The sequence below is a fragment of the Camelus dromedarius genome, chromosome 23 (assembly GCF_036321535.1).
Source record: "Camelus dromedarius isolate mCamDro1 chromosome 23, mCamDro1.pat, whole genome shotgun sequence".
In the NCBI taxonomy this organism is placed as follows: domain Eukaryota; kingdom Metazoa; phylum Chordata; class Mammalia; order Artiodactyla; family Camelidae; genus Camelus; species Camelus dromedarius.
The window spans coordinates 26,963,528-26,986,171 of record NC_087458.1 but is presented as its reverse complement, the minus strand read 5'-3'; the positions used below and the strand labels follow the sequence as shown (position 1 = coordinate 26,986,171).

The window sequence follows — 22,644 nt, the reverse complement described above, 5'->3', positions numbered from 1 at the left end:
CTGTGGTAAACACACATACATGTACGCAAAACTCCTAATTCTACCTCTAGTATCAACTAGTTAGAGCTAACATACACCACGTGGATTTCCAGGAACATACAACTAAATACATTATCTTAACATCTGTAATTCACAGAGAAGAATTATTGTAACCAATTGGTCCCATCCACTAACATTCCCCAAAAGGCTCTGTGGTATAAATGAAATGGACAAGGTGTTAACAGACCTGGGTTTCAGTCCTGAAGAAGTCAGCTATGCTCCTTAAGCTTTGGTTCCCTTTTCCAAATAATACCCCGTTTCTCAGGCACACGAGGAGGATCGTACAAGAGAGGTGATGTGCTAACAGTGTGAGTCAGTATGGGTGTGTGGGAATTCTACAAATACAAAAGTATTCTTCAGAAGCTTAACCATTCCATAAATACCAGCAATCTCCAAGTGATAAAGCTACATAGTGCCAGAATAACGTTTCTATACCCTGCTTTCAAAAGGTTTTAATAAATAGTAACCTGGTATCAAATGTGCCACCACTGATAATTTCTGATTTTCATTCTCACCACAAGCTTGCTATCTAAGCTAAGTTTCCTCTAATGAACTTAACTAGAGGCACTTATGTAGTGAGTTCATTAAGTTCATGGCAAGGCAGAGAGGCGTGGGAAGGGGTGTGTGTGTGAAGGGCTAAGAAAAAAAAACCTTCACTCTTTATTCAAGAACTGGTCTTACCTCTCAAAACGAGCTCGGCTGCAGAGGTGGAAGCAGAACCCCGGCCGCACGCGGCCAGCACGCCCCTTGCGCTGCTCCAGGTTGGTTTTGGATGCCCACACTGTGGCGTAGTTGGTCATGTTGTTGTGAGCGGTGAACAGCTTCACTTTTTGCCTAAACAGGAAAGAGTGGTTAATCCTGAAACCCGTATGTACTATGAACACATAACCACCACATTTCCACTAAGTGGTAGGTGCTTTCCAGACAGTCAGCGCCTACTGACGACCTGTCTGCGAACAGCAGCAGTGAGGACCTGAGGCAGCACCCTCCCAGTGGCCAGCCACCGAGGCCACGGGACAGGCGTGTGCCGCTCACCAGCTGAATGATCTTGGCCACCTGGCTAATCCTTCTGTGCCTGATATTCCTCATCTGAAAATGGTTATAATATTACCTACCTCATAGCATTTTTATTTATAAACATTAAGTGAATTAATGAATGTATAGTATTTAAACAGAATCTGGCACGTACATGTAAGTAAGTGATAATGATATATCCTCTGTGTATCAATTACCATGTAATTACTTTATCTCTACAGAATGACTCCCTGTGTATTTCCCAGGCTCATCTCATACCAAATATGAAGTCTTTTAATTTTTTTTTTTTTTTTGAGTAAAGGTAGATTTATTTAGAGAGATGCATACTGCATAGAATGTAAGGCAAGAGAAAGGCAAGGCAAGAGGTGTGGGAATTGGGTGCTCAGGTTAAAGTAAAAGTAGGTGCACACTCCACAGACACAGTGCAGGAGGGAGCGAAAAAGGGCCTGAAGTCTTTTAATTCTTAAATGAGTGTCCTACCAGTAGGACGACTGTCACGAGCTAAATATTGGACATCTTCATACACCAAACAGCACCTGCTCCCACTACTGCATGGCCGCGGTCAGCGGAAAAGCCCACTGGGGAATGAGCGCGGCCCTAGCAGACAGCAGCGGGGAGCGGCCACAGGCGGTGTTAAGCTTTGGCACTTGCCATCACGATACCGACATGATGATCAACACCAGGAAGAAACATTAATTGCCTGGTACACACAGATGAAGCCCAGTAACCGTGACAGTGCAAGAACACAAGCTTTAAAAGTAAGGTGTTCTTGTTTCTGTTAACTGACACTATGTGGAACACTCTAAAGATTTATTCTAGGCGAATGGGTTCCTTGGGGACTTACTTGCAGGAGTCAATGACATAAACAACATCGTTTATAGTAATGCTCGTCTCAGCAATGTTTGTGGACAAAATAACCTATGAAGAAACATTAAGAAAAATTACACTTCAAAAAATATCTTCCTATTATGTACTTAAAAGGACTGATCTGCTTACGTAACAAATGAGAAGAGAATTACAGAAGTCTTAAAAAAAATCACTCACTCATTGACTGGATAATTGAAAACCCTATCAAGCTGAGGAAAAAAGGATTTCTTTTCTCTTCCTCAATTTAGATGGATTACAATTTTTTTGGATAGCTTTTAGAAGGCCTGTAGCATTTGGTTAATATCCACACCACTTCCAACCCCACAGCTGTAACGCTGACTACTTACCTTGGTTACTCCACTGGGTACTGGGTCAAATACTTTACGCTGCTCCTCTCGAGGGATCTGAGAATGCAGAGGCAGAATCTGATACCTATGGCTTCCTATAACAACATGGAAAGGTTAAGGTCTAAAAATAGGAGCTTAGTTTAAAACTGTGCTATGTTACGCATATTTTTAATCAAAAACTGACAAAAAACTAAATTTTGTTTTCACGTATTGGCTAGGGCACTAGCAAAAATATGCATTTTTCACTCTCAAATAGTTGAGAACTCAAAAAAGACTCATACCAAAATGTGAATTCATTTCTAAATGCTTTTGCATAGTATAAATCAAATTCCAGCCAGGCAGAAAAACCAACACAGCTCCAGGAACATTAAGGGTCTCAATGTACTTAAGCAGAGCCTCGATGAGTTCAAAAGGAGTTTCCTTTTCATTCAGCTGAGCCATGCTCATCTTTGTTTCTGGGCCGTATTCCTCGTCACAGATCAAGTTGCAATTTGCCTGTAAAAAAACAGACATATTTTGGATTGTCTCAATTACTACAGGTAGGAGTTAAGTCTCCTAGATTTGTTCTCAATGTTCAAATGACACCTAATATCCTTCAGCTGATTAGTCACATTGGCATATAGAAGAAATTTAATTTTTAAAAACTTAAAATCACTGCACGTTGACATACTGAATTTCTCCACTGACCAGTATTTCTCACAAGACATCACTAAAATTCAAGCAAACTCTTAGCTCTGAAACTTCTAACGGCTCATTCTATATAGTGTATTCCTCTCTTATGACTATAAATGCTTCGTTCCTTAGTTAAGGAACTGCTCCTATGATCCTCTGTATCAATTATCACGTAATTACTCTATATATACACAATGCCTCCCTGTGTAATTCCCAGGCTCGACTCACACCAAATATGAAGTCCTTTAATTCTTACATCGGTGTCCTGCAGGTAGGGTATCTGATCACCTTCATCTATTTCTGAAATAATGTGGTCTGTATTTTCCAAAAACTACCTTAGAACCAATGATAAACCAAGCCTTCAGCAATGAGAAAGGTTTTACAACTCATCTTTTTCCTCTGATAAACTTTCTAAATTGCTATTCATTTACATCTTCAAATCTTCTAACTAAAAACATCCTACCCCAGGTCATGTTTTTATCATGTTCTGCATTGCTGGCTATCTTACAGTACTCATTCTGTTCACATTTCCAGATCCAAGATGCACTTTTATATTATCATTGGTCCAGCTCTCGAGCACTACAAATATGAAGTGTCATCCCCCGCCCCATTTCTCCTTAGGAACCCCCTCGCTGCTCGCAACTGTAACGCCCTCTCCATATGGTCTCTCTAACCTGGGCTACAGCTGCTGCTGCTCAGACTTTACTGTGCATAGAAGGCTCACCTAGAGAGGTTGTTAAAGATGTGAATTCTGATTTAGTAAACCTGGAGTGGGGCACAGGATTCTGCCTTCCTGCCAGTTTTCCAGGTGCTATGTCTCATGGAAAACACTCTGAGCAGCAAAGCCTTATAAAACAGTTATTAAACATCTTATTCTTCCCTCTTTTTAAAAAAATCTTTATGCCAGAGATGATTTAACTCATGGACTCACGGTATGAAAAGAACTTGTTACTGAATGTGAAATTCTTTGGGGTGAAATACACCAATTAATTCAAAGACAAACAGTTTTTATAAGTTCTTTGTGATGCTAACTCATCGCATGCTTTTACTAAAATCGTTCTCTGCAATAACTTGCCCATAAAGAAAACTCCTCATGAAATGACGTACGTCATCATCCTCACCACCATCGTCCTCCTTGTCCTTCTTCTTCTTGTCCTTTGGTGGAGGAACAAAGTGGGTCATCTGAATACAGTCTTCCAAAAAATATTCTGAAAGGACAAGCCAGTCAGGTAGGTACCATCAACTTGCAGAATGGAACAGTCTTTAAAACTCACTTTCTAATTCATAATTCAAAATTGCCTTCACATCCTTCAATGTGACTCCTCACAACTGCCAAGAAATTCCAGTGCCAGTAACCTCTTTTCCTAATCAAACTCACTGTCCCCTCTCTTGGACCTTGAAGAAGGGTGAGGGCATCTCTCACACGTGTGCCTACAAAGCCAGTCGGGGTATCCTCTACGGACAATATTCAACCAAGCATTCATGGAACGCACACTGTGCGCAAGGTGTGGGAGTTACACACGGAAAGAAACCGACACCAACACAATCAGTAACACACCCCAGCCCCTCCTTCCTCTGTCAGGATACACACATAAAATGGGCTCCTTCCAGTTATTACTCTAAAGAAAGATCTCAATGCAAAGTTGGAACATCTGCTGACCAGGTATGCTCCTGAGGTTCTTCAAAGTGTTCCAGAAGTGCCTCAATCTCAACGCTTTCCCTCTATGCCTCAAGAGCCCCAAATTACCATTCTCATCGCACTGTTTCAAAGGTACATACTATCAACATGACTCACCACGGATGATGTTAAAACTTTACCACCTTTACTAGTGTTTGCCAAGTTACTCCACTGCAGTCACTCATGCCCCCCTTTCCACACTCCACTCTTTGGAAGCAAGTCATTAACCACAGTATACTCAAAACATACGGAGTTAATGAGCGCCACTTTTTGAGGTGAGAGTATCTACATAATTTTTTTGAAATACTTCCACATGAGAGCTTTGTTACCCACTTATTTATTCAACTATTGTATAAATTCATGTGTATTTATTTTATACTGTGGGTTATAATCAAATACTATGTTTTTTATTTTTTTGTTCAAACTATTCCATTTTTGGCCACTGACACTGCTTTCCGGTTGTACTCCTATGTTCTCTTTTTCCCCTGTACCATGTTTTTTAAGCACCTCCTGACTTTCTGGCACTACAAGACGTTCTAGGCTCACCTTGCATATTCCCTGCCTCAGCCTCAGAATCAGCCATCTCCTCAAGGACACCTGGTTCCTTCAAGTGGAGATTGGTACTGGAAACAAGAGCTGGGTGTTGGGCACGATCCCTGCTATTGGGATGCCACTGCTTCTAAGCCTGCAGCAGACAGACCTAGGAGATGTGTCCATGCATACTGATCCATGTAGCCGCCCACTTGTGTCTGAACATGAGTCCTTACTGATGTCTCCAACTGTGATCCAGTACCATGACTCACTCGAGCTTCCCTTACTTACCTGTAACCTCACACCAGCAGCAAACATGGCTCCCACCATCTGCCTTGTATTTACTTATTTTTTCAATCCTAGTATACACACAAAGCAGTTTTAGGATTGCTAACCTGGACTCCTGTGAGATATAAATACACTTTCATTTCAGAGCTACCCATACTTTTGAATTTCAAAAGCTGGCACCCTGATAGCCATTTGTAATTTCATACCTACACTGAGAATATTTTAGCTTATTTTCATGCCCTCAATTAGACTGTGCCATAACTCATTTTTTAAACCAAGTTTCTAGATGACTATCTGGAAAATGGTGAGGATAAAATCTTCTAAATAAAGCAGCTTTTGAACAATCAAACATACTTGACCTTGAAACACTTTCATATCATTTCAAATCTGCCTGCTCTGGCTCTAGGAAAAATTCTCTTGTTAATTTGACCTTAGGTGCTTAAACTTGTAAACAGTATTTCCCATGAACACCATCAGGCCATATTAATTTCTATTTGACTGTATAAAATCTTAAAAGTTAAGTTTAGCTATAAGTAAAGGGCAAGAAATTTACTTGATATGCAAACTCAAATAGTGAGTGACACTCACTACTGCTTGACTGAAACCCCAAGAATGCGACGATGCACCTGATACTGTAATTTGGATGGTATTTTAAATATCCTTTAAGCTGTTACTCCAATTTCTAGGATCAAAAAAAAATTTACCTTGAACTGGGTAAGTCCTCCCATAGACTTCAATGATGGGGCAATTGAAGAAATATTCACAGAACATGCTGGTATCAATAGTAGCAGACATGAGAATAATGCGAACTTCAGGGTAAGCCTGAACCACATCACGCAACACTACCAAAAGGAAGTCAGTCTGTAAAACACAAACACAAATGGAAAAATTGATGCACTAAAAAGTCCTCGCTGTAAGATAAAGCTAAAAGATCTCGTGTTATACAGCCACAAGACATCAGTGAATTCACTTTCTTAAGCGGCTTACAGAAGTAAAATAAAAAATTACCATGGGATGCATAACTGTTTTTCAAAACAGTTGTAGCCTAGTAGTTGTGAGGATTAGAAACGAGTATTATTCGGGTACGAGAAGGGAAGAGAAAAAAAAACATTAATGAGAGCACAGAATTCACCTCAAAAATTTCAGCGAAATTTGAATTTGCAGGTACACAAACTTTAGATAAAAGGGGAAAGACATAATGAGCCAAAAATCAGTTTTCCAATCACCTGTAAGGCTAATCTTAAAAATGCTGAAAAGACTATTTAGTTCAAACAAAACAATGGTTAAAAGACATTTATTATTTAATAATGTAAAGTTTCCATCACCCACCAAACAATATGAAAGCTGGAGAACTCTGACAAAACTCCTCTGCCTGTGTGGTCCTCAAGTCCCATCACTCTCTGCCCCCCAAACTAGAGGAATCCACCATTCTGAATCTTCTATTGTTCCTTTTACGTACCACTCCTCTCACCTAGATTCCTAAACACACACACGCATGCAGGCATACACACATTTTTAAATTTACCTTTTCCTAAGTGTGGGTATAGAACTGCACTCACAGGGCGTGTAAATGTTGAGCTTTAGGAGATAATGCTCAGCCATCTCCCCAAGGAGCTCCGCCAGCTTACAAGCCACCATGACAATGAGCAACAGATCCTGCTGCTGCTTATATTCTCCAAAACTTGGCATCGTCACTTAAATTTTTGTTTATCAAAAGGATATAAAGCCATTTGGTTTTATATCCTTTTTGATCAATTATCAAATTACAGTCTTGGCCTGCACCTTCCTACTCACCAACGAGACTCAACACCTCGTCATGACTATCAGCCAAATTCCTCTTCTGTAAAGTGCCTGTATTTTCCCCTATTTTTGTATTGAGTCATCTGTACTTTCCTCACGGATCTGTAGGAAGTGTTGATATATTTCTACACCAGTGCTTTGCTGGCTATATTGGAAATATTCTAGCTTGTGATTTTCCTTAAAACAGCTTTCGAATAAATAAATGATCTTAATCTCAGTCTTTTGTTTCATGATTAATGCATTTCGTATTTTAAGAAATTCTTCCAGCAGGTTTAGAACTGTTGTCCAATACAGTTTTGACTACCGAGCACACGAAACTAATGTGCCTAATCTGAACTGAGGTGTGCTCTAGGTGTAAAACACAGATTTTGAAGACTCAATACGAAAAAGAGAATGTAAAAAATCTCAGTATTTTATTTATTTATTTAAAACCTCAGTATTTTTTAAATTGACTACGTGATGAAAATATTTTAGGTACACTGAGTTAATTTTTCTTGTTTCTTTTCACCTTTTAAGATATGTTTCTAGAAAATTAAAAATTACATGTGGTCTACATTATATTTCTATTGATAGTGCTGTCCATGTGCCCACTTAACACTTTCCGCTTAAGAGTTAGAACTGCTTTGGCATGTAAGACTTGATTTATCTATGTGGAGTTGATTTTTGCACTTGGTTATGAGGTAAGGATCCAACTTCAACGATCTCCTCGTGGACGACCGTTTGTTTCCAGCCCCATCCATTGAACAGTCCACTCCCTTTCCCACTGATGCAACACGCCGCCTCTCTCTCACTCTTGTACCAAAGCTGCAGACAACACACACTCTGCATCGTTCCACGGGTCACACCGTCAATGCGTGTCCTATACTTTCTCAAAAAATACAGCTTCAAATTAAGTTCCAGTATCTATAAAGCAAGACCCTCCATTCTGTTCCTCTGTAAGAGTCCTGGTTATTTCTGGCCATAAGTCTTCCTTACAGGTATTTATAATTAGGCTATTAAAAAACCTATTGGGAATTTGATTAGAACTGCATTCAAATATGGATCAACTTAAGGGGAACTGACGTCTGTATTATATTAAGTCCTCCTAGCCGTGAACACAATGTAGTCTTATAAGTGTTTCTAATGAAGTTTTTATTTTTCCTGTGGAGGTTCTACAGGTCTTTTTCTTGGACTTGGGTACCTGACACTCTAACTAGTACAGTGGTATCTTTCTAGTTGTTTTCTATCTGTTTGTTTATAGTGTATACAATGCAACTGACTTCTGTATGTCATCCTTTCATCCAGCCACATTGCTATCTGCTTATATTCTATTATTTATAATAACTAGTCCATAAGTTCTTTTCGGTTTCAACTGTAGAGTGAGAAATTTAGATAAGGTTCCTCTGAAAGAGAACATGTTTCTGCAAAGTCATTTTTCCATTTTTCACTGTGAAGGATACATTAATAAGGACCTGACAATCAAACTTTCATGAAAAGTTGACCAAAACCACTTATTTTTTTGGAAAATAGTAATGATCCATGTTTTCAGTATGATCTGGAATAATTTAAACTCTAAGAACTCTAGTATGTTACCATGCTAGCAACAACAAAAACTGAAGCATTTAAGTTTGGTTAAGCTATTTGGGAAAAAAATTGTGTTTACAAAAGATTTTGAATGACAAAAATAAAAATTTTATCCTACTGAATAGTCAGATTTCAGATTTTAAAAGGTCATCTGATAAAAACCATGCAAACTTTCTTACTTGCTTTTGCTCAATCACGAAGGTCAAAATTTTACTAAAACCAAAGATAATTAATAATAATGGTGATGGAAGATTTTCTAAAGAGGAGGAACTCCAACAAATGTTTTGAGTAATAGCAGCTTGGCAATAGTTTGAATGACATACTATCAATCCACCGACGCCTTTGGTATGCAAAATGCTGTCATAAAAATAAGTCATTGCTTTATGGTAACACTCTCTGAATTATACAATTGTATAATAAGTTAATTCTATACGAGTTTTGCCAAGGACCAAAAGAGGGGAGGATGTGAAATACATTCTAATTTCTTAATTCTGACATGATTGTCAGTAACATCTGAAAAGACTGGAGCTGCAAACATCCAAAAATACACTATTAATTATATTACATTTAAAAATTGTAAAATTTATCACAGATAAATTCCAATCCAAAGAAAAACTGGTTATTAAAATTTCATCAGCTGTTCAACAGTAAATCATTAGCTCAATTGAATCATGCTAATAGCTCAGTGGTCACTGCAATTACACTTGCTTTACAGGAAAGTCTTTACTTTCAGAATTCTGTTCTTTACCAAAGGAAAAAAAAAAGGTTTAATGGCCTTGCTTTAAAAGGTAACCGATATCTTAGTGACTGAAGTTCGTAATTTTGACAAGACGATGTCAGCAGTGGGAAAAGGGAAATAAAATAAAAGACATTCTACTTTGATTTCTCTTCTTTCAGAACAACTAGCATTTGTACTTTACCGTAACTCTCAAGTTACTTACATTTATGTCTCTTTCGTGTATTTCATCTACAATCACATGACTAATTCCTCGAATGCCTGCTTCTAATTTTCTTAGGAGCACACCTTGAAAAGAAAATCAGAGGAAAAACTGAAGATGAGCTTCTATATTAATTAAAGTAGGGAGGTATTGAAAAATGCAAAGAAAAAAATGTCTAGACAATCAACTACGCTTTAATATAATCCTAGCATTTTAGGGGAAGGATAATCACTGGTATATTTAAATTATTAAAAAGGTGATCGTGTACTCTGCAACATGCTTGCTTAGTGAAAAGAGTATTAAAAGATATAACTCTAGTAACCTAAGATAATTTCATTTTCTCTAAGCTACATCAACCAGCAGGTACCTCAAAGTCTCTCTCAGAAAAAAAATGCCAAAGGTTCTATTTAAATAAGAATTCTGAGACTGGCTTTTTGATTACCATTTCTAGTCATTCTGTGCTGTTACCATAAAGTTTTCTTCACAAATAACCAAAATATAAACCCTAAATGAAAGACCAAAAAAACCCACGTTACTTACCCACAGTACAAAACATGATACTGGCATGAGGGCGGGGAAGTATGGACTCAAATCGAACACTGTAGCCACAGCTTTTCCCAGGCTCTTCTCCCCTCTCATACGCAACTCGCTCTGCCACAGCAACGGCACTGATTCTCCTGGGCTGAGACAAAACAAACACACACAATTGAAAAGCTACAAAATGACACTTGTACCTGTTTATTAGGGTTATTAAATTACTGTAATAAATCTGTCCCACTGCCAGCTCAGTAGTCAACAGAAACAATAACAGTCACGGTATCTTTGGGAAGCTCCAAAATTTAGTTTAAAAAAAAAAAAAAAGACAAAAATTTACCACTTAATTCTACGGCACTTAAAAAAGTGTTTTTTTTTTTTTTTTACTTTGTATGTAAAGTGATTCCAAGACTTTTATTAAAAATAAAATAAAAAATTTCTTTACCATTGGCCCAACTCTTAATGGTATCGAATGATTTTCCAGTAGGGAAGCACACAGAACACGAGGGGAAAGTTTGTTCTTGTAACTGCCTGCCATGGTGAAAGCACACGTTTAAAGAATTATTTAACTGAGACGCACGGGTATTAATTAGGAAGGTGAATAATCTCCTCCTCTGCTGTAACTGAACCCTAAGCTTAGAGAATGCTACAGGTTCGTGTTTGAAGTGTTGGACCCTGATTTTTCCGAAAACTTCCAAAGTGTTCCCTATCTTCTAAGTACACAAAACTGCATTTACCTGATGAATACTATGGCTAACATTACATCCTGGAAGTTCAGCTATGAAGGTACACAGGTAGATTTATAGACTGAACGCTTCTGGGTTGCCTCGTGTTTGATTTTGTCAAAAAGTTCCTGATGACAGATTGTGTTTTAGTTCTTAGAATGAAAAAACTTTTTCTGAGTTCCACATTTAGTTAAGTACCTATATGATTATACCCCAGGTTATGACATGACTATTCAGGAAAACAGAAGGAGACACAATCTTTAAAAACAAAAAACAAAAAAAAACCCCTAAAATTCAGAAGACGAGTAACTTCATGAGAGTTATCAATATCCCTTGGATTAATATAAAACCTGATTTACTCCATTCCCTTGCATGAGTCCCTCATGGTATAGAGCTAGTAACCAGTACAGATAAGTATATATAAGCACCCAGTTCATATTTAATCTGTCCACAGAGGTAAGGGATTAAAAGATGCCATCTTAAACATACTGTGTATTTTCCTGAGCTTACATTGTCTTATTATGTCTGGTTTATGTGCCTTCACTTGCTGAACGATGCTAGCTTTTAATGACCACCACTGACCAGTTAGTTCTCTGCACCTCGCTAACCCTGAATAAAAGTGTTACATGAAGGCCTGAGTACGCGTTTGTCCACCAACAGAAGAGTTCTGCTATACACTTATGTCAGGGAATGTGAAGACGATGTTCCACTAAAGGTATAAAATACAAAGTTTTCCAGGCACTCTGAATAAGTTCTTTGCATTCTATGAAGAACAGGTATAAATGTTCAACACTACTATTATCCCCTTCCTCTCCTGTCTTTCCTACAGTTTTCAACATTTCTACTAAACAGCTGGCTTCTAGAAGAACTTCAGATCAGTTAGGACATCTGACTCTTCTGAGGTGCATTCATACGCTACTGGGTGCTCAAGGATTGCTTTCATCACCTTGAGGCTACTTTGGGGTCTGTCATCTCTGTAGTTTCCAGCCTTTTAAAACGAAGAAGAACAGGAGACGGCATATTCCGCGAGCAGTACCTGCCGTAGTTCTTAACGTACTGCCCCCACCCCCAAGTCATCCACAACAGAGGTGGTTACCAACTAATACAGTAGGTGCTGAAGCATCATCTCCAGAAGCCGCACAGGCCAAATTTCCCTGAGCATAAAGAGAAAACATCGACATGAAGACGACTACTCACACCGCAAAGAACCAGCCCGTGTCTCCTTGCCGTGCTCTGTGTGCTTCTCTAACCTGTCGGCTTCCGATGTCAATAGCCCTGCCTTCTAAATAAAGCATTCAAAATACAAACTAAAAACAGAGGTGCTTCTTTTATTCATAACTGATTCACCTGGAAATCAGTGTAGCTTTTCCTGAGGAGAGTATGGCAATTGCATAAAAAGTTAAAATATGCATACACTTCAACCCAACAATCCCATGTCTAGGAATTTATTCCAATGAGATAATCAAATGAGAGCACAAAATGCATGTACAAGTATGTTCATCCCAGCATATGCAGTACCAAATATTAGAAACAATCCTGAAATATCTCCATCATTTTAATAAAGGCATACGCATAAAATGGAAAATTATGAAGTCATTAGGAAATTAAGCTGTTGCTTTAATACCACACGTGTTGTTACATAAAGGGGACAGGTTAAGATGGTGAACATACAGTATACACACATGAAATCTGAAAGGATAAAGACCAAAAGTAAAAATTACTGCTGGATGGTGGGATCTTGAGTAAGCTTCGGTTTCTTTTAAAATTTACTGTTTTCTGGTTTTTTTCCCCCAATGAGTATATATTACTGTTATAGTCAGAAAAAAAATTTAAAAATTAAATCTTATTCTCATAATTCTTAGCTCATTAGAAATACTCACAGGACAGGCATTTTGTGTAGGAGAACAATGCTTAACACAAAAGATTAATGAACGTTTAAACACTTCTCAGACTGCACGCCACCCAATTGCGTATAAAGAAGTCGCTCTACTTATCCCCTGAATAACTTACCTTTTTCCGTGATACTAAATAATCGTTCTACATACTGTCCTACAGTAAGTACAAAGCAAGCTTCACTGGTAAAACATCATCTTCTTTCTACACCTCTCCACACGTGGCTTAACTGTCCCTCTCAAATACTTCACAGTATACAGAAATACACTACAGCCTAAAGGAAATATAATTAAGACTATGAAAACCCCCAAAACAATCATAATTAGTATCAGTAAAAACCAGGACTGCATATACTATTTTACTTGTGCTTCAGAATAACAGCTTTTCCCATTCTAGTAGACAAAAACACAAGCTCAAAGAGTTATTTTGCCTAAATTCATATACGTGACTTTAGATATAATACAAATTTTCTTTACTCCCAATCTAATCCTTTTATCAACTATTGTGCCTCTTAATGTTGTAACTTTATGTTGAATTTGGATTAAATATGTTAAAAATAAGACAATAACCCATTTAAGTGAAACTAATTTAAAAAGCAGTGGCGATGAACACAAGGGACAATGTTAAGTCATTCCAGCAGAGCACTTCAAATTATCCTCCAGCATACGAGCTTTTCTTCATTTTCGCTTATTTATCTGCTCTCAGTTGCTCTCCAGAATCTTATTACTCTAGCCTGGAGTCTAGCCATAGGAGTAAAGTGATTACCTCCTCTTCACAGTTCTTTGCTTACTTTAATTAATTAAAATAGCTAATATTAGGAATAAAATTTTCCATACCACAGGTGGCTATCGACCTGTCTCAAGGTGCTCTTTTACAGTATTCTGCAATCTGCATCTCTTGCACCCCTTCCAACATTTATCTGGAACTATAATCTTAGAGATATCTAACTGAAAGAGTACAAGTTTCAGAGCTTTGCACCTCTATTCCTCATCTGGGTATTCAAATGCACGGTAGCAGAACTAGGCTGCAATAAAACACAAGACTTCTAAGGCATTAGATACCACAAAACATACTGGGCTCCACTTCCTCTACTTTCTTAAGGTCCAAGTTTATTTTACACGAGGGTCAGCTGTATCCCAAAATGACGGTACTTGGGATTGCCAAAATAGTCACAGAAGATGGTAATTTAACACACTTGATTTGCATCCTAGCAGTTATAACTTCTCTCTCTCAAACATCTTTAAGATCAGAAAATAACTACTATTTTCAACTGCTAATTCACTCACACCACAGTTTTAAGTGGCTTCAGTATGAACAGCCTGAAGGCCCAGAAAGAATACAGTAAGTTTGGTACAGAATTTACACTAAGGCTGGTGGTTAGGTTAGGAGCTAAGGTCGGAACCACTCACTCTGTTTTATTCTAGTTCATAATAACTTTCAACTTGTGCTCTAGGACTTGAAATAACATATTTAAACAAAGCACATAAAAAACTTAAGGTAATGACTTCATGTGGTGTCCTATACATGACTGCAAGTGAAGGAAAAAGGAAAACTGGCACAAGAGTGGCATTACTACAAAAGTTACTAACACGGCCTCAGACTACCTTGACAGAAGTCCTACACATATCGTCAGAAACACTGAAACCTGTGTTCTGCAGTGACCCAGCAGCACGCTCAGGCCTGCCTTTACAGCCGGCATGCTGATGCTTCGAATGTGGCTAATAGCCTTGGGCCCTAACCTCATGGCTGAATCACAGACATTTATAAGACAAAGGAGATACACTAGGACACTATGTAAGTCTTCAAAGTTTTGGAGGCTTACTATACATAAGCGGTACAGAGACTGGTCCGGGGACAAGCACTGGGTAAGAACATAGAAGCCACAGGATGCAGACCTAATACGACGGTTCAGGCATTCATCCCAAATCAGAAGTCAAGGCCACATCTCCACATGACTGGAAATTTTTAAGCAGAAGTCAGGTGACCACCTATTATGCACATTCCACCCTAAATAAAAAGACAGAATAATTCTCTGAAGTATCTTCTAACTCCATGAGTCCATCATTTTATGAAGGAATATAAATGCAGGAGGACTCGTAGGTAAGTGAGAGCTGTTTTCTACGCAAAAGAAGAACATGTAGCTCTTCCCCCTGTAGCTCAATGTTCTTACATCTGTTACAATCTGCGTACAGAAATCTGCACACTTTACAGATGAAACCCACTGGAAATGTCCACATTATCTGGGAAGGGACTCAAGTTAGTAAGCAAACTATTCAAAGCTGAAGACCACAATATAAAAACCACCTCTGTCTAGAACAACCGGGCTTTGATCAAGTGAGACAGGAAGGGAAAAAAAATACTTCTCACTTGGGCACGAGTTAGTTTTCTTCCTACTCATGACATGCAAACAACTTCTGCGTGAGAACACAGGGCTTCAGCTTATCTGCTGCGTTCCACATTTTTGCTATATGGCTGAGTGTTTTTTGAGTTTAGAAATGGAACAGTGGTAGTAAGGAGGGACAGCAGAGCAGAACTCAAAGTTCTTCTGTAAAATGATGCCATCCTGGAACAGTATACCTCCTGAGAGATCAGATAAACCTTAAGAGCAAGGATATTTTATTGATCAATGTACCTGGAGTAGGAACTTCCACTGTGAGGCAAAGAATTCACAGCCAGTTTGGGGAATGAGAAGGGCAATCAAAGAATGTTTCAAGAAGAAACCTAAGGGTCCTATCTCAGAAAAATGGAGGGAGACCTATCGAATTTTTTCAAGCTTAAGATATCACCAATTTTAAACGCAACACTGAGTCCTTCAGTAATTTTTTTAGGCCCCCAAACCCAACTTTCATTTACAACATAGATGTCAATTATAAGACATGTCTCCCTTTCAGGCATGTTTAAGCAATATGACTTGTACATACACATAAATGCACCTGCACGAACATTGTTTGCTATTTCAAGGTGCATTACTCTCCTGAGTATCAACTATGCTTCACAGGTTAAGAATCCCTAAGTCAAGGTCCGCGCAGCATGAAGAGCGTTACCTGGCCTCTCACACTGCTCCTTCCAAGGGCCGGAAACCCAGGTCAGAGCTGAGGGAACTGCTTTAACCTAGGAAGGCTTCGAAGAGCTAGTCAGCTCCTCCCTGAGCAGCCGGACAAACCTGCAGGCATCGCTCACTGCTGGTAAGCCAGCAGCACGCAGCAGTCAAAAGGAGGAATACCGAAGGCAGGTTTTTTGGTTATGATCTTAGTTTCAAATACTTCCTATGGTAACACTGGGCAATTTTTTAATCTCTTTGTGCCTTAAGTGATTAAAAGAGAAATACTAAATAAAATAGCACTTATGTCTCAGAGTCATAAAATTTAAATAAGTTAAAAAATATGAACTGTACAGAACTGAGCATACGGTAAGCATTCAACCAAAGTCAACCTTTACGTTTGCCTCGCTTGTCTACTCTGGCTCTGTTGTTTTTTTTTTTTTTTTAAACTGAATATTGAGGTGATAAGATAAAGAGAGTCAAGATTTGGATGTGAACTTAAGGAGAAAGTACTCTCAGTTTTGTTTAATTCTAGACCCAAAGACTCTCTCTAGTCCAGACAAAAAGAACTCCCCGCATGGTTCAGTTCAGCCTGTCAGTGAAGGACACTCGGGATTAGCACAAGATTTAAATTCTTTTCATGTCTTTTTTCTTTTTCTATTTTTTTTAATTTTAAAGGGCCTATTAGTCTATCACTTTCAGAACTTTACGTGGCTCCAAAGGGGAGCTGATCAAAGAATTAGAAAGAGACTGGCTTCTGGGTGTTTCCACCTCTCAAACACAACCCACACCGGGGACACACCCGTGTAGGCTGGCTTGCCACTTACCTGAGTCACTACAATATTACACTCTGCTGCTCGGTCATTCTGGATAAAGTCGTCTAGAATAAACTGGGGAACTTGCGTGGTTTTACCACATCCAGTAGCGCCTCGGATAATGACAACTGGATTTTGACTAATTGCTTCCAAGATTTCACTTTCAAATTTCTTCACAGGCAGTAATTCTCTCTCCTGTAAGATCTGTATCAGAAAAGTTACACCTCAAATTTCTGCCAGCATATATATTAGAAGCAATTCTAAAAATATCTGCCATCTCTGTAAAAAGTTACTCCTTTACATTGGCTTAGTCAAAATATACTTTTTCATAAAAGAACGTATATATTTACATCTCTAATTGAACTGCCTCTTTTCCCTGAATTTCTGAAGCATCTATGTTTTGGCCTTATCCACACGTTTATTCTCTCCTCTTCTCCCTAGATATTTCATATGCACTCCCTTTCTTCTAACATTTTAAGTTGTCTTATTCAGAAAATACCAAAACACATCAAGAAAGTTATTATCCACCTCTCCACTTACACTGAGAATCACAGGCCCTTAACAACTACCATAGAAGTAACGAGGATTAGCATTTAGGTTAATATCTTTGATCTACCTCCCTAAAGCAAAAATATGTCATTCACTGTCCTTCTGCCCATACCTAGAAAGTCCTGAAGCTCTGAGCACCGTATGTCTAAATACTCCACAGACTTACTACTTGCAAATCATGATCCTGTTCCAGCTGGTACGTTAATTCACTCTTGAGGTCCATGCTTATTTGTTCCGGAGTAGCCTGTAAATGGGAAGGCAGCCGCCAAAAGCGTAAGTTAGCTTCAAATGAAACCTTTTTTTTATCTAGACATCCTAATGAAATACATTCAAAAGGAAAACAGAAGAGTCTGATCTCAAAGCCAACACCGCACTCACATAAGCCAGGGGCCCCTCATCAATGTTGCTGCTCGTCCACGGATTCCAGTTGGACTGTGGAGGTGACCAGGGAACCACACCCATCTGGTTCTGTCGCTGAGATGGCTCAAAATGAGCCAATTTGCCAAGATTGAGGACAACAGGAACAGAAGGATCATCAGGCTATTAAAAAATAACAACAAAACCAAACCAAACCAAACCAAAAAAACAGTATCAGTTGCTCGTCTGACTAGAGAAGTTCAATAATACAAAGGTGAACCAAACAGCTGTATGCTCACTGGGGGCGCGATCTCAAGATTTAACTCCTGAATGATGTTTTGCAGCTGATGTTCCAAATCTTGAGAGAGGTTCACTTGGTAAGGGTCCACCTACAGAAGAGGGATGGCCATGAAAATCATGTAACATATGCCCACGAGCACTACTCACATCCACTATAGTAGGGTTAAGGGTACGTAGTCCACACCCAGGCTACAATATTCCTAAAGCCAGTGAGTCCGTTCCCTTGTGGAAGAACTACTTAAAGGATTATTCACTCGCTGCCAACCATGAACACAGCATCACGCCACAGATGGTTAGCAGGATCATTTCCATTTCTTGAGGCAAAAGTCCTATAACTATCAATTAAACTTCTTTAGCCAAATATTAAACAGAAGCCAAACTGAACCTTACAATATCTCTCTGGGCTACTAAGTCTAAAGACTCACTGTCTCTCCTTCTTTCTTCTTTGTAAGTCCAGAGTAAGCTTCAATCACTCCAAGATGGTAGAGCTGTCTGACGAGGGACAGTGCACAGGACTGTGCTGCCAGTTTTTTATTTGATCCGTGTTCACGTGCAAAAATTCCTGTAATTTAATGTCAGGATTACCAAAGACAGAAGAATAAATCACCTGAGTAAAGGAACATCTTACCATAAGCAACTAGGGGCATAGGTACAAAAGCTGCCCTAAAACTGAGTATGTTATGGGTTTTACATTCCTTTTCATTCTAACTGCTAACCAAAAGCAATTCCAGAACAGCTTATCAACTAAGTGACCAACCATCTTGATAACAGGCAGACACTAAGACACAAATCCTCATAAAAGCAAACACACTTATTTCAACAAAGCTGTCATTGTGAACAACATGTGGATTAAAGTGGGAAGAGAGTTTAACTTCTGAAAAGCAAAGCGTCAAAAAGTAAATCAATCAAAGGAACGAAAATGGGCCCAAAGCGCCTAGACCAGGAGCCAGCAATCTCTTTCTATAAAGGTCAGGTAATAAATATTTTAGGCTTTGCAGGCCACCCGGTCTGTCGTAACTACTCAACTCTGCCTCTGAAGCAAGAAAGCATTCACTGACAAGACATAAACCAGGGTTCGACAAACTGTAGGCCCAGGAACTTAACTTGTTTTTATGTTTTTAAAGAGTTGCAAAAATAAGACAGAAATAACAATGTATGCTACACGTGACTCACAAAGCTTAAAATATTTATCTGGACTTTTACAGAAGTTTGCTACCCCCTGATGTAAATGAATGACTAGCTGAACTGCAGTAAGTTTAAAATAAACTTATTAAATATAAAGTCTTATTGCAACACAGTTAAGCCACTCATTTATAAAACAAAGCAGGCTGTCTTTGGTCACAGAGCTGTAGTCTGCTGATCCTGGCATTAGACTGAAGCGAGTAATTACCCATACTCTTAAAGAAAATGTTAATAAAGGTTCCTCTCCTCCAACCAGTCAGCTTCAGGAGACATGACATAAGGAAGGAAGGAGCAGAGGTACCTTCCTGCCTGACTGGTCGATTTAGTCAAATTAATTCTGACGGTCAGAATGGGCTGACAGACTCTTTATCTTCTTCCCTTAACAACCCAACCACTCAAAACAACTTATTTTTAAGTTATAGGATAAAAAAAATTCAACATCATCTCCTGATGATTCATTCAAAGGCCTGATTCTATTAGAAGTTGCCCATACACTAAATTTAAATCATCAGAGTTAACTGCAGAATTCTCAAGCTGGAAAGACTCTTAGGCCACTTCTCTCACTTTGAGTTCCAGTTCTCCTGAGTCCCAGCAATTTACTCAGGGTGTGATTTATTCAAAACCACAAAACTTGTTAGTAACAAAACCAAGTACACAGGGCTATTCCTTATGATTATTATTATTTTTAAATGGAGGTCCTGGGGACTGAACCCAGGGCCCCGTGCATGCCAAGTGTGTGTTCTACCAATGAACTATTACCCTCCCCTACTATTTCTTACTTTCAAGCATGACACACTGCCTGCTTGAAACTTACTAAAAATAGAGTACATGCATATCTTTGCCTTTTTACTTCTTTTATGAATAAACCCCATCTATCCCTTAAGTGTTTCCTCAGAGTAACCTTCTCACCTTCTCAACTCTGACTTTTTTTTTAAATTCCATAAAAATCTCTTTATTGGAGTCTCTAGGAAATACAGCTTTCAAGAGCATCTTATTTTGTCCATAATTCACAAACTAACTAAAGAATTGTATGAGTAGTTTAATAAAACCCAAGGAGTAACTGAAATGCAGATTTTCTTTTTCTTTTTTTGACTCTATTGACTCTTAAACGCTTACACATCCACTTTTAGTTTTCCAACCCTATCATTTGATATACTCCTTTCTCAATGTCATCTAGCTAGTTTTACCTGAAGGAACTCTAGCTTTTACATAGAAAGATTAAAAAAATGTTTTAAAATTCTTTGACACTGGCAGGTTCCTCAGTAGCCTACGATCTCTTCTCCTATGAAATGTAACCCTAGTACAATCTTTTTTTCCCACATATAAAAATGGGAAACTGGGCCCTTTAATTACTAATATTTTAAAATACCCTAAATGCTACCTTACATCATGTACTCTTTCAAATTAATAAACTCACATATATGTGCCTCAAGACTTTAAAGTGAGTATTACCACACCATACACGATTCAGAATATTAGGGAAGCAGTAACACTTACTTCTGCCCAGCTGCTTGATATAAATGGTCATTTCTGCAATAAAGCTCCTGTAACAACATATATGAACAAGGTTAGAAATCCCACTATTAGAAATTACTAAATCCAGGACTCCCAAATTTGGCAAGCTTTCCAACTGCTTGGGCAAATCACAGCAAAAAAATCACTGTCAACATTCATTTCTGTTTAATCCTAGAACAAATGAAGTATGTGAACTTCAAATAATGCACAACATGGCACAAAACAGCTATACTCAAAGTTGATGAGCCAATTGTTCATGAAAAGAAAGTGTTAGGGCTCTTGATTCTGTACTTACTTACTCAACTCTTATTCCAAAGGCTGCAGTCTGAGTAGCTAGAACACATTCAGTGAAAAGGAATCCACTAAGCTTGAGGCCAAGAAATAAAACAGACCTAAAACTCTTTAAATTATAGTCATGATTATTTTAGGATTCCTTTGCATGCGCCACCCACCAACGATTTCAATCTGTTAAGAGAAGCTGAACATATGCACACACACATACACATGGGCATACAAACGCTGTGCATACGGCAGTGGCTCTGAGGCAGGGGTCTGGTATCTGCCTGCAGTTGGAAGCAGCCCTTGATAACAAAAGTTTAGCTTATTTGTATCACAATTATTTAAATCAGGTCCTGGATGACAAAATATTTTTGAAAATTATAGCTAAAATTTCTAGCAGACTCAAGAGAAGAAATTTAGGTTTTAATAAAGGAAAAACTGTCCTTTGAAAACTGCTTTCTGATCCTTCACTGCTCAGGTATATGCCAATCGTGCCGTGTGCTGAGTATACGGCTAGATGAGGCTTAAGAAAAAAATAAACGTTAGATTCCTTCCTATACCTCTCGTGAACTGACCTTCAGGCACAGCGGCTTCAGGGGTCAAAGGCCACTGGCTTTCAGGGGAACAACATCCACCCTTTCATTAATGACACCGATGCCAGTATGTTTCTCAGCCAGGCTTAAAGTCAGCACTCAATCTCATTCTCCTCCACCTGGGGGAACAGCGACACCAGAAATCAGTTTACATGAGTTTCCCATGTGATTGCTTAGTTCAGCCTAAGCAGCAGCACATGTGTGTGAACACAGACCTCTGGTGTCGCTGTCTGTTGCGCCTTTAAACAAAGGACATACAAGAAGCGAGGCTGTCCTAGCTCCCCCAGCTGTCTGTGCCCTCCTTGTCACAGCCTGAATCCTTCAACTCTTTGTATCAGAAGTCAGTAAGATTCTAAAAAATAATTTAAAAAAAGTTTATAATACGCTTCAGGCATACTCAAATTATCTAACTTCTCTTAAAATCACCACTGTTACCTAGCTCTATCAGTTTAGAACAAACTATTAAAGAAAAGTCATCAACAAATGAATCTTTGCTTTACAATCTGAGAGCTGAAAAAGTCTGACATCAAAATTAAGTATTTAAGAATTCAGGACTGAACAAAACAGCAGGAAGCAGGGGGAACCATGCTCTGAATATCATTTTGACCACAGTGTTGAAGTCTTATTTTAGTAATAATTATTTTATGGTTGCTAGATGCATCAAAGGAGAACACTTGGATTTTCAAGGAAAATACTTTTGATATATTTTGAGTAATTTATTTCATACAAGTAAAGGACAGCAAATTAAATCATCCAGGATGTTTCTAGTTTAACATTCCCTCCCTTCCAGTAAAGCACAGTGTCCCCAGAAGGTCTAATCCACATGAGCCTTCCCGGGAGTAACAATGACCACACCCTGGAACGCTCTCAGGAAGAACAGCAAGCAGGCTGAGAAACATACTGCCACTGTCAGAACCACCTCCTCCGTCTGTGTTCAGCTTTATAAATGTAATAGAAGTGTGCTAATTTAACTCACAAAGACGAAGCTGTCTCAGCTTTACATAAGCCCTTGAATCTTCAAGAACAGGACTCCTGAGAGGTAGTTAACTATCAGAGCTGGTGGGAAATTTGGTTCTAGATGCAAAGCCATCTACCTCTGAGGAC

General features: G+C 38.7%; 1 protein-coding gene across 3 annotated transcripts in view; it reads right to left on the bottom strand.

The window, feature by feature from the left end:
* DHX9 (DExH-box helicase 9) overlaps window positions 1-22,644 on the bottom strand; it is a 52,564-nt gene that overhangs the window by 8,828 nt on the left and 21,092 nt on the right. For 2 of the 3 annotated variants that reach the window (XM_031435617.2, XM_031435618.2), the window contains exons 7-20: window positions 20,651-20,697; window positions 18,397-18,533; window positions 17,971-18,060; window positions 17,693-17,854; window positions 17,481-17,558; window positions 16,778-16,969; window positions 10,299-10,440; window positions 9,762-9,844; window positions 6,162-6,318; window positions 4,068-4,168; window positions 2,570-2,783; window positions 2,289-2,383; window positions 1,919-1,992; window positions 721-873 (exon numbers count right to left, since the gene is read on the bottom strand). In XM_031435617.2, the coding sequence (XP_031291477.2) occupies window positions 721-873; window positions 1,919-1,992; window positions 2,289-2,383; window positions 2,570-2,783; window positions 4,068-4,168; window positions 6,162-6,318; window positions 9,762-9,844; window positions 10,299-10,440; window positions 16,778-16,969; window positions 17,481-17,558; window positions 17,693-17,854; window positions 17,971-18,060; window positions 18,397-18,533; window positions 20,651-20,697 (1,725 nt within the window). Of the gene's footprint in view, window positions 1-720; window positions 874-1,918; window positions 1,993-2,288; window positions 2,384-2,569; window positions 2,784-4,067; window positions 4,169-6,161; window positions 6,319-9,761; window positions 9,845-10,298; window positions 10,441-16,777; window positions 16,970-17,480; window positions 17,559-17,692; window positions 17,855-17,970; window positions 18,061-18,396; window positions 18,534-20,650; window positions 20,698-21,522; window positions 21,660-22,644 lie in introns of those variants that run through there. The other variant, XM_031435620.2, reaches the window with a different exon arrangement.